The sequence below is a fragment of the Nycticebus coucang genome, chromosome 8 (genome assembly GCF_027406575.1).
Source record: "Nycticebus coucang isolate mNycCou1 chromosome 8, mNycCou1.pri, whole genome shotgun sequence".
Classification (NCBI taxonomy): domain Eukaryota; kingdom Metazoa; phylum Chordata; class Mammalia; order Primates; family Lorisidae; genus Nycticebus; species Nycticebus coucang.
The window spans coordinates 56861500-56875777 of record NC_069787.1 but is presented as its reverse complement, the minus strand read 5'-3'; the positions used below and the strand labels follow the sequence as shown (position 1 = coordinate 56875777).

General features: G+C 39.4%; 1 protein-coding gene across 10 annotated transcripts in view; it reads left to right on the top strand.

The window, feature by feature from the left end:
- The window catches only part of NEK11 (NIMA related kinase 11), a 324099-nt gene that overhangs the window by 266295 nt on the left and 43526 nt on the right, over nt 1-14278 (top strand). For 2 of the 10 annotated variants that reach the window (XM_053598490.1, XM_053598485.1), the window contains one exon: nt 11807-11908. The exons of the other annotated variants lie outside the window; for them this stretch is intronic. Coding sequence is in view for 1 of the 2 variants with exons in the window: in XM_053598485.1 (XP_053454460.1) it covers nt 11807-11825 (19 nt within the window). In the remaining variant the exon portion in view is untranslated. Of the gene's footprint in view, nt 1-11806; nt 11909-14278 lie in introns of those variants that run through there. 10 annotated transcript variants of the gene reach the window in all.

Below are 14278 nucleotides of genomic sequence, written 5' to 3'. Positions count from 1 at the left end.
TTTCTTTTGAATAGTTCCAAGATAGGTATCTGAAGGTATTGGTACCTGTTAGTCTGCTAAGTGGAGTTTTATACCTGAGGGCATGTTTAGGTGAAGAAGCTATCTGTGAAGACATTTATATAGTAATTTTTACATACAAAAAAAAATAGTGCCAATGTCAGTTCTCTGGGAAAATGTTATGAGGTTTTTCAATATAAAAACAAGCATTTACCATCCTCCAATGCTTGGCTTCCTGCCATAGCCACTTACTCCTGTGGTGAGACCACTCCACAGATAAAACATCTCTGCTGGAGAAGGGGCAGCACTCAGCTCTTAGCAGTTCTTAGGTAGTGCTGCTGTGAGTTTTTGGAATGTCACCAGAATGACAATAAATACGTGTTGACTTTCTTTCTCGCTGAGTAATTTTCATGTACATTTGAAGGGATGGATGGATGGTTGGATAAGTGAATAGATTCATGAATAGATGAATGAGTGGGTGGATGGATGGATGGGTGGGTGGATGGATGGGTGAGTGGATATGTGAGTAGATGGGCCTTTCTGGCTTCATGAGCTTCCCAAAGCCTCTATTTTCAGGGCAGAATTTCTGGTTTTCTGTTGAGAAGAGTTTTTTAAGCCACCTCATTCTAGATTCAGTTCCAGGCCTGGCTCCATCCTCCTACTGGAGGCCAAGAAGTGGAATGACAATTGAGGAGCTTTCATCTCTGAGGAGGGTAAGTGCTACACTGTCACCAAGAGACTAAGCCTTTAACTCACAGAGGCTGAAGCAACATGTCATGTCATGAAAGGCTTGTTGAGTCTGAACAGTGCCCGTGGCCTTGACTTTATACATTAAGTGGTCTCTTAATGGTAGGTATCCTGGGCATTTTTTTTTTTTTTTTTTTTTGTAGAGACAGAGTCTCACTGTACCGCCCTCGGGTAGAGTGCCGTGGCGTCACACGGCTCACAGCAACCTCCAACTCTTGGGCCTATGCGATTCTCTTGCCTCAGCCTCCCGTGCAGCTGGGACTACAGGCGCCCGCCACAACGCCTGGCTATTTTTTTGTTGCAGTTTGGCCGGGGCTGGGTTTGAACCCGCCACCCTCGGCATATGGGGCCGGCGCCCTACTCACTGAGCCACAGGCGCCGCCCTCCTGGGCATTTTTTAATATATGGTCCATAACCAGCACCATTGATGTCACCCGCAAGCTTGTGAGAAATGCAGACTTTGTGACCTCACCCTTCCTGAATCAGAATCTGCATTTTAACAAAGCATCTGGAGATTTGTATACAATTAAAGTTTGAGAAGCATGGACCCAAGGAGACTTTCGCCCTGGGGAGGTATTTGTTACTAGAGTGTGAATTGGGATCAGACAGATAAAAATATTATTTATATAATTATATTTTTAAGACTCCATTTTTTAGACTTTAAAAATTTACATTTCCCATTTATTTTAATAAGGTACAATTTATATACAGTAAATCTCACCTTCTGAAATATTGATTAATCTTATGAGTTTTGAAAAATTAATCACTTTATTAGTATACTATAAAATTTACATTTTTTTTTAATTTACACTTTTTTTTTTTTGGCCGGGGCTGGGTTTGAACCTGCCACCTCCAGCATATGGGACCAGTGCCCTACTCCTTGAGCCACAGGCGCCACCCAATTTACACTTTTTAATATGTACTTCTATCAATGTTAAGTGTAAATGCATGCAGTTGTATAACCACCAGCACAATGAAGATAACAGAACAGTTTTCTTCCTCCAAAATGCCTACAACTGACCCTTTGTGGTCAACTTTTCTCTTGCTCTTTGGCAACCACAGTCTGTTTCTGTCCCTATGGTCTTTCCTTTTCCAGAATGTCATGTAAGTGGAATCATTACTTAGCATCATAGACCCCAGTTATAACTGTATAGTAGCTGTAGGTATGGATTTAGATCTATGAATAGTCATGTTTTAAGACACTGGTAGTTCTGAATCCAATCCCTTAATTCCCCATAGAACCTGTCACAAGGTGGATCAGGTTTTGGGTTAAAGTCTCACTCGCAGCAGTCCCTAAGCTTTTTGGCTCCACTAAGAGTCTGCTGCTGTTAGAGAAAATGTCTACCCAGGAAATTCTGCAGTTGAACTGCTGGTTTTCCTGTCAAAAGATTTGTCACCTTAGTGCCAGGGAACTATGAGGGTAATCAGCTCCCACTGTTTCACTCCCTTGGGGTCTCTAGGGGTCAGATCCATCTCACCAAGTCCACCAAAACTCAGCCTCAGAATGGGAGGACACAGACAGGGCCTGCAGGTCTTGGTCAGCTTCTGGGCCCACCAAGACCTGCAGGGTTAATGAAGTCAATGTCTTGAAAAAACACTTAGGCCCTAAGTCATGGTCTTTTTTTTTTTTTTTTAATTTTATTATTATTATTATTATTTTTATTGTTGGGAATTCATTGAGGGTACAATAAGCCAGGTTACATTGATTGCAATTGTTAGGCAAAGTCCCTCTTGCAATCATATCTTGCCCCCATAAAGTGTGACACACACCAAGGCCCCACCTCCCTCCCTCCATCCCTCTTTCTGCTTTTCCTCCCCCCCATAACCTTAATTGTCATTAATTGTCCTCATATCAAAATTGAGTACATAGGATTCATGCTTCTCCATTCTTGTGATGCTTTACTAAGAATAATGTCTTCCACTTCCATCCAGGTTAATACGAAGGATGTAAAGTCTCCATTTTTTTTAATGGCTGAATAGTATTCCATGGTATACATATACCACAGCTTGTTAATCCATTCCTGGGTTGGTGGGTATTTAGGCTGTTTCCACATTTTGGTGATTGTAAATTGAGCTGCAATAAACAGTCTAGTACAAGTGTCCTTATGATAAAAGGGTTTTTTTCCTTCTGGGTAGATGCCCAGTAATGGGATTGCAGGATCAAATGGGAGGTCTAGCTTGAGTGCTTTGAGGTTTCTCCATACTTCCTTCCAGAAAGGTTGTACTAGTTTGCAGTCCCACCAGCAGTGTAAAAGTGTTCCCTTCTCTCCACACCCACGCCAGCATCTGCAGTTTTGAGATTTTGTGATGTAGGCCATTCTCACTGGGGTTAGATGATATCTCAGGGATGTTTTGATTTGCATTTCTCTAATATATAGAGATGATGAACATTTTTTCATGTGTTTCTTAGCCATTCGTCTGTCATCTTTAGAGACGGTTCTATTCATGTCTCTTGCCCATTGATATATGGGATTGTTGGCTTTTTTCATGTGGATTAATTTGAGTTCTCTATAGATCCTAGTTATCAAGCTTTTGTCTGATTGAAAATATGCAAATATCCTTTCCCATTGTGTAGGTTGTCTCTTTGCTTTGGTTATTGTGTCCTTAGCTGTACAGAAGCTTTTCAGTTTAATGAAGTCCCATTTGTTTATTTTTGTTGTTGTTGCAATTGCCATGGTAGTCTTCTTCATGAAGTCTTTCCCCAGGCCAATATTCTCCAGTGTTTTTCCTATGCTTTCTTTGAGGATTTTTATTGTTTCATGCCTTAAATTTAAGTCCTTTATCCATTTTGAATCAATTTTTGTGAGTGGGGAAAGGTGTGGGTCCAGTTTCAGTCTTTTACATGTAGACATCCAGTTCTTCCAACACCATTTATTGAATAGGGAGTCTTTCCCCCAAGGTATGTTCTTGTTTGGTTTATCGAAGATTAGGTGGTTGTAAGATGTTAGTTTCATTTCTTGGTTTTCAATTTGATTCCAACCGTCTATGTCCCTGTTTTTGTGCCAGTACCATGCTGTCTTGAGCACTATGGCTTTGTAGTACAGACTAAAATCTGGTATGCTGATGCCCCCAGCTTTATTTTTATTACTAAGATCTGCCTTAGCTATACAGGGTTTTTTCTGGTTCCATACAAAATGCAGAATCATTTTCTACAAATCATGGAAGTACGATGTTGGTATTTTGATAGGAATGGCATTGAATAGATAGATTGCTTTGGGAAGTATAGACATTTTAACAATGTTGATTCTTCCCATCCATGAGCATGGTATGTTCTTCCATTTGTTAATATCCTCTGCTGTTTCCTTTCTGAGGATTTCATAATTTTCTTTATAGAGGTCCTTCACCTCCTTCGTTAGGTATATTCCTAGGTATTTCATTTTCTTTGAGACTATGGTGAAGGGAGTTGTGTCCTTAATTAGCTTCTCATCTTGACTGTTATTGGTGTATACAAAGGCTACTGACTTGTGGACATTGATTTTATATCCTGAAACATTACTGTATTTTTTGATGACTTCTAGGAGTCTTGTAGTTGAGTCTTTGGGGTTCTGTAAGTATAAGATCATGTCATCAGCAAAGAGGGAGAGTTTAACCTCCTCTGCTCCCATTTGGATTCCCTTTATTTCCTTGTCTTGCCTAATTGTATTGGCTAGAACTTCCAGCACCATGTTGAATAGTAAAGGTGACAGAGGACAACCTTGTCTGGTTCCAGTTCTAAGAGAAAAAGCTTTCAGTTTTACTCCATTCAGTAAAATACTAGCTGTGAGTTTGTCATAGATAGCTTCAATCAGTTTTAGAAATGTGCCACCTGTGCCTATACTCTTCAGTGTTCTAATTAGAAAAGGATGCTGGATTTTATCAAATGCTTTTCCTGCATCTATTGAGAGGATCATGTGATCTTTATTTTTGCCTCTGTTAATATGGTGGATAACATTTATGGACTTGCGTATGTTAAACCAGCCTTGCATCCCTGGGATGAAGCCTACTTGATCATGATGTATGACATTTTTTGATGATAAGCTGTAATCTATTGGCTAGGATTGTGTTGAGAATTTTTGCATCTATATTTTTGAGTGAGATTGGTCTGAAATTCTCCTTTTTGTTTGGGTCTTTTCCTGGTTTTGGTATCAGAGTGATCTTTGCTTCACAGAATGTGTTGGGGAAGATTCCTTCTTCCTCAATTTTTTTGAAATAATTTCTGCAGTACAGGAATAAGCTCTTCCTTGAAGGTTTGATAAAATTCTGGTGTGAAGCCATCTGGACCAGGGCTTTTTTTGGTTGGAAGATTTTTTTATTGTTTCTTTGATCTCAGTGCTTGAAATTGGTCTGTTCAGGAGCTCTATTTCTTCCTGGCTAAGTCTAGGGAGAAGGTGTGATTCCAAATATTGATCCATTTCCTTCACATTGTCAAATTTCTGGGCATAGAGTTTCTGGTAGTATGCAGAGATGATCTCTTGTATCTCTTTGGGATCAGTTGTTATTTCCCCTTTATCATTTCTGATTGAGGTTACTAGAGATTTTACTTTTCTATTTCTCGTTAGTCTGGCCAGTGGTTTATCTATTTTATTTATTTTTTCAAAAAACCAACTCCTTGTTTCATTAATTTTCTGAATGATTCTTTTGTTTTCAATTTCATTGATCTCTGATTTGATTTTGGATATTTCTTTTCTTCTACTGAGTTTAGGCTTCAATTTTTCTCCTTTTTCCAATTCCATAAGATGGGTTGTGAGATTGTTGATGCGTTCTCTTTCTGTTTTTCGAATGTAGGCATCAAAAGCGATGAATTTTCCTCTCAAAACTGATTTTGCAGTATCCCACAGGTTTTGGTAGCTTGTGTCTTTATTTTTGTCATGCTCAAGGAAGTTAATGATTTCCTGTTTTATTTCTTCCTGCACCCATCTGTTATTCAACAGAGGATTGTTTAATTTCCATGCCTTTGTGTGAGGTCGAGCGTTTTTGTTAGAGTTGAGTTCCACCTTTAGTGCCTTATGGTCTGAGAAGATACAAGGTAAAATCTCAATTCTTTTGATTCTGTTGATATTTGTTTTGTGTCCCAGGATATGATCAATTTTGGAGAATGTTCCATGGGGTGATGAGAAGAATGTATATTCTTTATCTTTGGGATGGAGTGTTCTATATGCGTCTATCAAGCACAGTTGTTCTAGGGTCTCATTTAAATCTCTTATATCTTTGTTTAATTTCTGTTTAGAGGATGTGTCCAGCTCTGTAAGAGGAGTGTTAACGTCCCCTGTTATTATGGTATTATCTGATATCATATTGCTCAGACTGAGTAAGGTCTGTTTCAAGAATCTGGGAGCATTTAAATTGGGTGCATAAATGTTTAGAATTGAAACGTCTTCTTGTTTTATTTTTCCCTTGACCAATATAAAGTGACCATCTTTGTCTTTTTTGACTTTGATTGCCTTAAATCCACATGAATCTGAAAATAAGATTGCAACTCCTCTTTTCTTCTGAATTCCATTTGCCTGAAAAATTGTCTTCCAACCCTTGACTCGGAGCTTTTATTTGTCTTTTGAAGCCAGGTGTGTTTCTTGCAGACAGCAAATGGATGGCTTGTGTTTTTTAATCCAGTCAGCCAATCTATGTCTCTTCAGTGGGGAATTCAAGCCATTAACATTTATTGAGATAATTGATAAGTGTGGTAGTATTCTATTCGTCTTATTTGGTGAGAGTCCATTGCTTAGTTTTATCTTTTGCATCAGTGTGGAGGTTAGGTTCTGTCCTTCGATTTCTGAGTTCTTACTTTGCTGCTGATCCATTGTGGTGGTCAGTGTGCAGAACAGGTTGAAGTATTTCCTGTAGAGCTGGTCTTGTTGTGGTGAATTTCCTCAATGTTTGTATATCCGTAAATGATTTGATTTCTCCATCAATTTTGAAGCTTAGCTTAGCAGGGTACAGAATTCTGGGCTGAAAATTGTTCTGTTTAAGTAGATTAAAGGTAGATGACCATTGTCTTCTTGCTTGGAAAGTTTCATTAGAGAAGTCTGCGGTCACTCTGATGGATTTGCCCCTGTAGGTCAACTGGCGCTTACTCCTGGCAGCTTGCAGAATCTTTTCTTTTGTCTTGACTTTGGACAGGTTCATCACAATGTGTCTTGGAGAAGCTCGGTTAGAGTTTAGGTGACCTGGGGTCCGATATCCCTCTGAAAGCAGTGTGTCAGAATCTTTGGTGATATTTGGGAAATTTTCCTTTTATAATATTCTCTACTATGGCTTCCATTCCTCTGGGGCATTCTTCTTCCCCTTCTGGAATTACTATAACTCGTATGTTGGAACGCTTCATAAAGTCCCATAATTCTGACAGTGAACGTTCTGCTTTCTCTCTCTTCTTTTCTGTCTTTTTTACTATCTGAGTTATCTCAAGAACTTTGTCTTCTACCTCTGAAATTCTTTCTTCTGCATGGTCTAACCTCTTGCTGATGCTTTCCATTGCATCTTTAAGTTCCCTAATTGACTGTTTCAGTTCCTTCAGCTCTGCTATATCGTTTTTATATTCTTCATATCGTTCATCTCTTATTTGATTCTGTTTTTGGATTTCCTTTTGGTTATTTTCCACTTTATTAGCAGTTTCCTTCATTGTTTCCATCATTTCTTTCATTGTTTTCATCACGTGTATTCTAAATTCCCTTTCTGTCATTCCTAATATTTCTTTACAGGTGGAATCCTCTGCAGTAGCTACCTCATGGTCCCTTGGCGGGGTTGTTCTGGACTGGTTCTTCATGTTGCCTGGAGTTTTCTGCTGATTCTTCCTTATGAGTGATTTCTTTTATCCATTTCCTTGCCCTAATTTTCCTTTCACTTCCTCTTGCTCTTGAAGTTCCCGTGCCTGTGGACTAAGGGTTAGATGAGTCCTTTTGGTACAGGACCAGAAGGGTGAGAAAGTTGAAGAGCAAGAAAGGGATGAAAGAAAGGAGGACTGAGTGAAAAGAAAAAAAAAATAGAAAAAGGAGAGGGGATGGGTAAAAGGAATATTGACAAAAAGAAGAGAGGCACAGAAAGAGGGAGACAGAGCAATATAGGTATACAGTAGTGTACTTTGACAGAACCTTAAAAAAACCACCTTCTGGGGGTGCCCAGTTGGGTGGTTCCCTTGAGGTCAGCAGCTCTTTGCTAACCTGATCAGACACAGTACCCCACCTCCACCAAGTAGAGAGGAAAGACAAAAATGCTATAAATCAAACCAAAACAAGCAAACGGGAAACTTTATGGGATAAAATTGGGTGAAAAACCAAATAATAGTGGTAGAAACAGTAGCAAAAATGAAATTCTAGTTATTAAAAAAGGCAGCAATGGGAAATTATAATTAAACTAGAAAAATTGAGAAAGAAAAAAGATCTGTACGGAAAAGGTTGAAATTAAAAAGCAAAACAGCATCAACAACATCAAAATAAAAAAACAACCAAAACAAAAAAAAAAACAAAACACAACCAAAAACAAAGCAGTATGTATATGTTGTTGAATATTGTCTGGGCAACACGTGGTCTTCTGGGGTATGAGATGTTAATCACAGTTCTGATACGACTGGAGGCTGCTGATTTCTCAAACCACAGCAGGTAGACACCCTAAATCTCTCTTCAGCCCACTTAAAAGGCACTTTGAACTTGTAAACTTGCTGAGCAGAAGCCTTCCCAGGAAAGTGCTTGTCACTGCAATCACTGCTGAAGTGGCTATCCACTTACCCAGTGTGCCAAAACCAGTATCATTCTGCCCCTGAGGGTTAGGGCTGCAAGGCGGCTCAGACCCCACCATTAGGTTTCTCGGTGTGGGTTACCAGCTCCCACCCGATTCTAGCTCTGCGACCCTGAGGGCAGTGCTTGCTGGGGCAGATCGCTCACAGTGGCTCCCTGTGGCCCACAGCCAAACACTATTAGATCCGTCTGGCTCAGCGGCTCAGACTGGGGCCCTAGACAACGGCCAAGGTTCTCTGCATTCCCACTCAGGCTCTCCCCAAGGCAGCTCAACTGAGTGCCAAGTCCAAAGACACCAAAACAGTTCACAGGTAAGGCCTTTCCGGTTTGCAGTCTCACTGCTACTGAACTTACAGTTGCAGGCGGGTTTAGACCGATTGAACACACGTGACCACTTGCCAGTTTTCCACTGTTTTAGTCCTCCTCTTGGGGTCCAGAAGTCTCTCGCTGACTGTCTGTATCCTCACAGGGGTGATGATAGGCAGATGCCACCAGCCAGAGATGCCTGGAGTCCTATCTCCCCGGACTCACGGTGCCCAGATGCAAGGAAGCTGTTACTCGACCGCCATCTTGCTCTCCTCCAATTTTATTAGTTTTTTTATTTTATTTTTTTATTATTAAATCATAGGTGTATACATTAATGCAATCATGGGGCACCATACACTGGTTTTATAGACCGTTAGACACATTTTCATCACACTGGTTAACATATCCTTCCTGGCATTTTCTTAGTTATTGTGTTAAGACATTTACATTCTATATTTACTAAGTTTCACATGTACCCTTGTAAGATGCACCACAGGTGTAATCCCACCAATCCCCCTCCCTCCACCCCTCTCTCCCCTCCCTCCTCTCCCTTTCCCCCTTACCTCTATTCTTAGGTTGTAACTGGGTTATAGCTTTCATGTGAAAGCCATAAATTAGTTTCATAGTAAGGCTGAGTACTTATTCATCTTAGTAAAGTATCTCAAGAATGGAAGAAAAAGTATCCAATGTACTAAGTCATGGTCTTAATGACACAGATGGCATCTTCTGTAGGGACACACCCCGAACCACACCAGTCTTGCTAATTCATGAAGAGAACACAGGAAAAGCAATTGCTGTCTGTAGGGATGTGTGCCCTCCCTTGTAGGAGCCACAGTTACACATTAGGCTGCCGGAGGCTGTCCCACAGCTTATTGACACTCTGTTCTTTATTTTTTTAAGGGTCTCCCCTCATTTTCTTTTTGGATCATTTCTATTTCTCTGTCTTCAAATCCATTAATCTTCTACAATATCTGCTAGGAATAACATTTAGTGTCTGTTTAAAAAATAGATTTTATTTTTCAGAGCAGTTTAAGGTTCACAGCAAAGTTGAGTTAAAGATTCGGCATTTTTTTTATCTCAGACATTGTAGTTTTTAATATCTAGAAGTTTAATGTGAGTCTTTGGGTTCTATTTTCTTTGTCTCTGCTTAGGTCCTTCACTGTCTCCTTTAGCTATTTCAACAAGTAGAATACATCTATACTAATTATGTTAATGTCTTCAACTTTGTAAGTTTTACCTTCTTGGGTATCAGATATTTTTGTATCCAGTTGTCTGGATCTTGGTTTTAGCTACTTGGAAATAGTTTGATACTTTGGAGTCTTACTTTTCAGTCTTACTGTGTGGAACCAGGGGCTCATTTAGCTTATGCCTGGTATTTCCCACCAAGGCAAGTCTCTTCTGTGTACCCTACACAATGGCCAATGAATGATCAGTTTACCAATCTGACAGGTGTGAAGGTATGAAGAGGTACTATTCTTGGCCCACCGTGAGCTTGAGTACTATTCTCTCTGACATTCAGAAGGTTCTTTATTTTTTATTTCAAATTATTATGAGGATATAAGTTTTTAGGTTACATTGTTCTCTTCTTTACCTCAGTAATTTCGTATCATTCATATGCTGGTCTATACTCATTTGAATTGCCGCTCTATAAGCATACATAGATTTTAAAATTTTATTTTAAAATTTCATTTTGTTTCAAATTTTTTTGAAACTGATTTTATTACTTTTGTCCATGAATAATAGTAACATGTTTCCACAGGTCTAAAGTCAAATTTATAGAAAGGCATATTTCAAGAAGTTACTTCTATACTTCATCCTTTACCTTTCTCTCTCCCTTTCATTAAAAAAAAATGCACTATTCATGTTTTCATCCTAAAATATATTCAAATAAATGCTTCCCCTTCCCACTTCTTAAGAAATTGGTAGCATGTCATACCTTTGTCTCCATCATTTAGCAATATATTCTGGAGATTTCTTCATGGTATACATAGAAACATGCTCCATTTATTTTCAAAGTTTCCAAGTTCTACTTTGTGTGGAGGTACCATTGCCTGTTCAACCTGTCTCTTAATGATAGACATAGGGATATTTCTAATCCTTAGCTAGAATACATAGTGCTGTAATGAATAGCCTTGAATATTCAGCTTTTGTTGTTGTTGTTTTATTGCCAGTTTATCATCGAGATTTCTGGAAGTGAGATTGCTTCGTCAGAAGATAAATGCATATATAATTTTGGTAGATATTTCCAAATGCCATTTTTCATTCCCACCAGCAATGTTTGAGAATGCTATTTCCTCACTGAGGTTGTTATCAACTTTTGGATTTTATCTTTTATTCTATCACATACCTATTTTTCCCTTTTATAAATATAATCTTTCACAACGTAGTCTACTTTACTTGATTTTGGTATATTTTTTGGAATTTAGGAAGGTGTATTTTCATCTCTCACAGCAAACAAGCTTGAGAATAAATTATACAAAATGTTCCCAAATCTAGATTTGGAGTGGAAGGAAAGAAGCTACTTTTAGCCTTAGGTTTCAGCTGAGATGTCCAACACAGCTTGCCAGAAACTTTGCAAACGATGCTGCTTTCCACTTATCCAGGGTTTTCATGTAGATTATCTTAATGAGGAGAAGGGATTTGTGGTGCTTTAAATCCCTAATACCCAAGAGAAACCATCTTTCTGGGACTGCTAATTTTTGGTTTCATCAGTCTCAGATAATTAATGCCTGGAGACCAAACGTCAGTGTGGTGACATGCACATCATGCCCAAGAGGGCATTGCCTCTCCTAAAAGTGGGCTTCATTGAGGACATGAGAAGAACCGCGCGTGCCACTTCTGATACCCAAAACTAGTTTTCCTGTGTGTGTGTGTGTGTGTGTGTGTGTGTGTGTGAGAGAGAGAGAGAGAGAGAGAGAGAAGAGAAATGCCTGTTCTTTAGCCAGGCGGTGCTAGATCTTGTGTTAGAGGCTATGGCTGCATAGCCTTCTTTGAGAGCTGCAAGTCTGGGGCAAGTTCCTGGCAGTTTTATTGTTGACCTCTCATGTCAGCTCTATGGAGAGATCGTAGAAAGGTCAGAGCAGCCCAACGCTGGTGGAGTGCTGTGATGAGAGCTGAAGTCAACTATTTTAGAGGATGCACAAGGAGATTCTGTAAGTAACACTGAAGTCAAACCTAGTAATTGGTTCAGTCTCAGATAGGTGGCTCACAAGTTCTTGAAGTCTTTTTTTCATTTTCTATCACAAGAAGACCTTGACTAAGGAAAGGTAAACTGAATATGAGAAGCCCAAGAACTTTATTGTCCTTCTTGTTAACCTCATATGTATCTCGCAGAGCAGTAGCAATCACTTGCAAAAATGTTTCAAAGATGGAGTAATGTGAGGTTTGTAATAGTAACAACTCAGGTTCCAAACTGGAAAAAAGCCTTAGCCATGTTTCTGTGACCTCCTCTGTGCCAGGGAGTGTGCAAAGGCGGATTCATGCAGTTCCCATCATATGCCAGTGATATGGTCAGGACTCTCCCTTTCACAGGTAAAGAGGCTGTAGTTCAGGGCGGTGCCTGTGGCTCAGTGGGTAGGGCACCAGCCCCATATACGGAGGGTGGTAGGTTCAACCCGGCCCTGGCCAAACTGCAGCAAAAAATAGCCGAGCATTGTGGCAGTTGCCTATAGTCCCAGCTACTTGGGAGGCTGAGGCAAGAGAATCGCCTAAGCCCAGGAGTTGGAGGTTGCTGTGAGCTGTGTGATGCCACAGCACTCTCCCAAGGGCGATAAAGTTGACTCTGTCTCTACAACAACAACAAAAAAAAGAGGTTGTATTTGAGGAGGTTAAGAAACTTACCCACTGTCATACAGCTACTAAGTGGCAAGGAACCGTTTTGAATAGAAGGCAGATTAATTCTAAAATCAGAACTGGAAAGCATTGCCACAGTGAGATGGGGAAAGTGGGAGCTGAGTGACACAAAACCCAAGTCACATGAGAAATGCTAAAGGAGCCTTTAAATCACCACAGGCCTTTTACATACCTAGTATCTTGCTTTGGAACCTGCTTGTTCTCATTTGATAGTCATAGGTCATACCAACCCAATGTAAAGATGAAGAAACTGTGATACAGAGAGGTTAATTAAAATATCCAGGACTACTATTGAAGCAGCATCAAAAATACACTACTGGGACCTGATGAAACTAAAAAGCTTCTGCACAGCCAAGAACACAGTAAGTAAAGCAAGCAGACAGCCCTCAGAATGGGAGAAGATATTTGCAGGATATGTCTCCAACAAAGGTTTAATAACCAGATTCCACAGAGAACTCAAACGTATTAGCAAGAAAAGAACAAGTGATCCCATCTCAAGCTGGGCAAAGGACTTGAAGAGAAACTTCTCTGAATAAGACAGGTGCACAGCCTACAGACATATGAAAAAACACTCATCATCCTTAATCGTCAGAGAAATGCAAATCAATACAACTTTGAGATATCATCTAACTCTAGTAAGATTAGCCCATATCACAAAATCCCAAGACCAGAGATGTTGGCGTGGATGTGGAGAAAAGGGAACACTTCTACACTGCCGATGGGAATGCAAATTAATATGTTCCTTTTGAAAAGAGATTTGGAGAATACTTAGAGATCTAAAAATAGACCTGCCATTTGATCCTTTAATTCCTCTACTACGTATATACCCAGAAGACCAAAAATCACATCATAACAAAGATATTTGTACCAGAACGTTTATTGCAGCCCAATTCATAATTGCTAAGTCATGGAAAAAGCCCAAGTCCCCATCAACTCACAAATGGATTAATAAATTGTGGTATATGTACACCATGGAATATTATGCAGCCATAAAGAAAGATGGAGACTTTACCTCTTTCATGTTTACATGGATGGAGCTAGAAAATATTCTTCTTAGCAAGGTATCTCAAGAATGGAAGAAAAAGTACCCAATGTACTCAGCCCTAATATGAAACTAATTTATAGCTTTCATATGAAAGCTATAATCCAATCTCAGCACAAGAATATGGGGAAAGGGGAGGGGAGGGGAGGATGGGTGGAGAGAGGGTAATTAGTGGGTCCACACCTACGGTGCATCTTAGAAGAGTAAAGGTGAAATTTACTAAATGTAGTATATAAAAGTCTGAACACAATATCTAAGAAAATGCCACGAAGGCTATGTTAACCACTTCGATGAAAATATTGCAAACTGTATATAAAATCAGCACATTGTACCTCATGATTGCATTATTGTACACAGCTATAATTTAATAAAAAAAATAAAATAAAATATCTAGGGCTAAAGCTGCCATCCAAGGTTGGTCTTTCTGCTGTCAAATTTTATGCCCTTTCACATACTTTTCTGAGTTGTTTGATATTGGTATCTGTATTTTGATGGACATCTCATTCTCCCAGCCCTGGCTTCTACTTTGTCATATATATATGTATATATATATATATATATATATGCATGCACACATAACTTTAATACTAAGAACTTAATATTTCAGGATTTCCAAGTGCTGTATGAG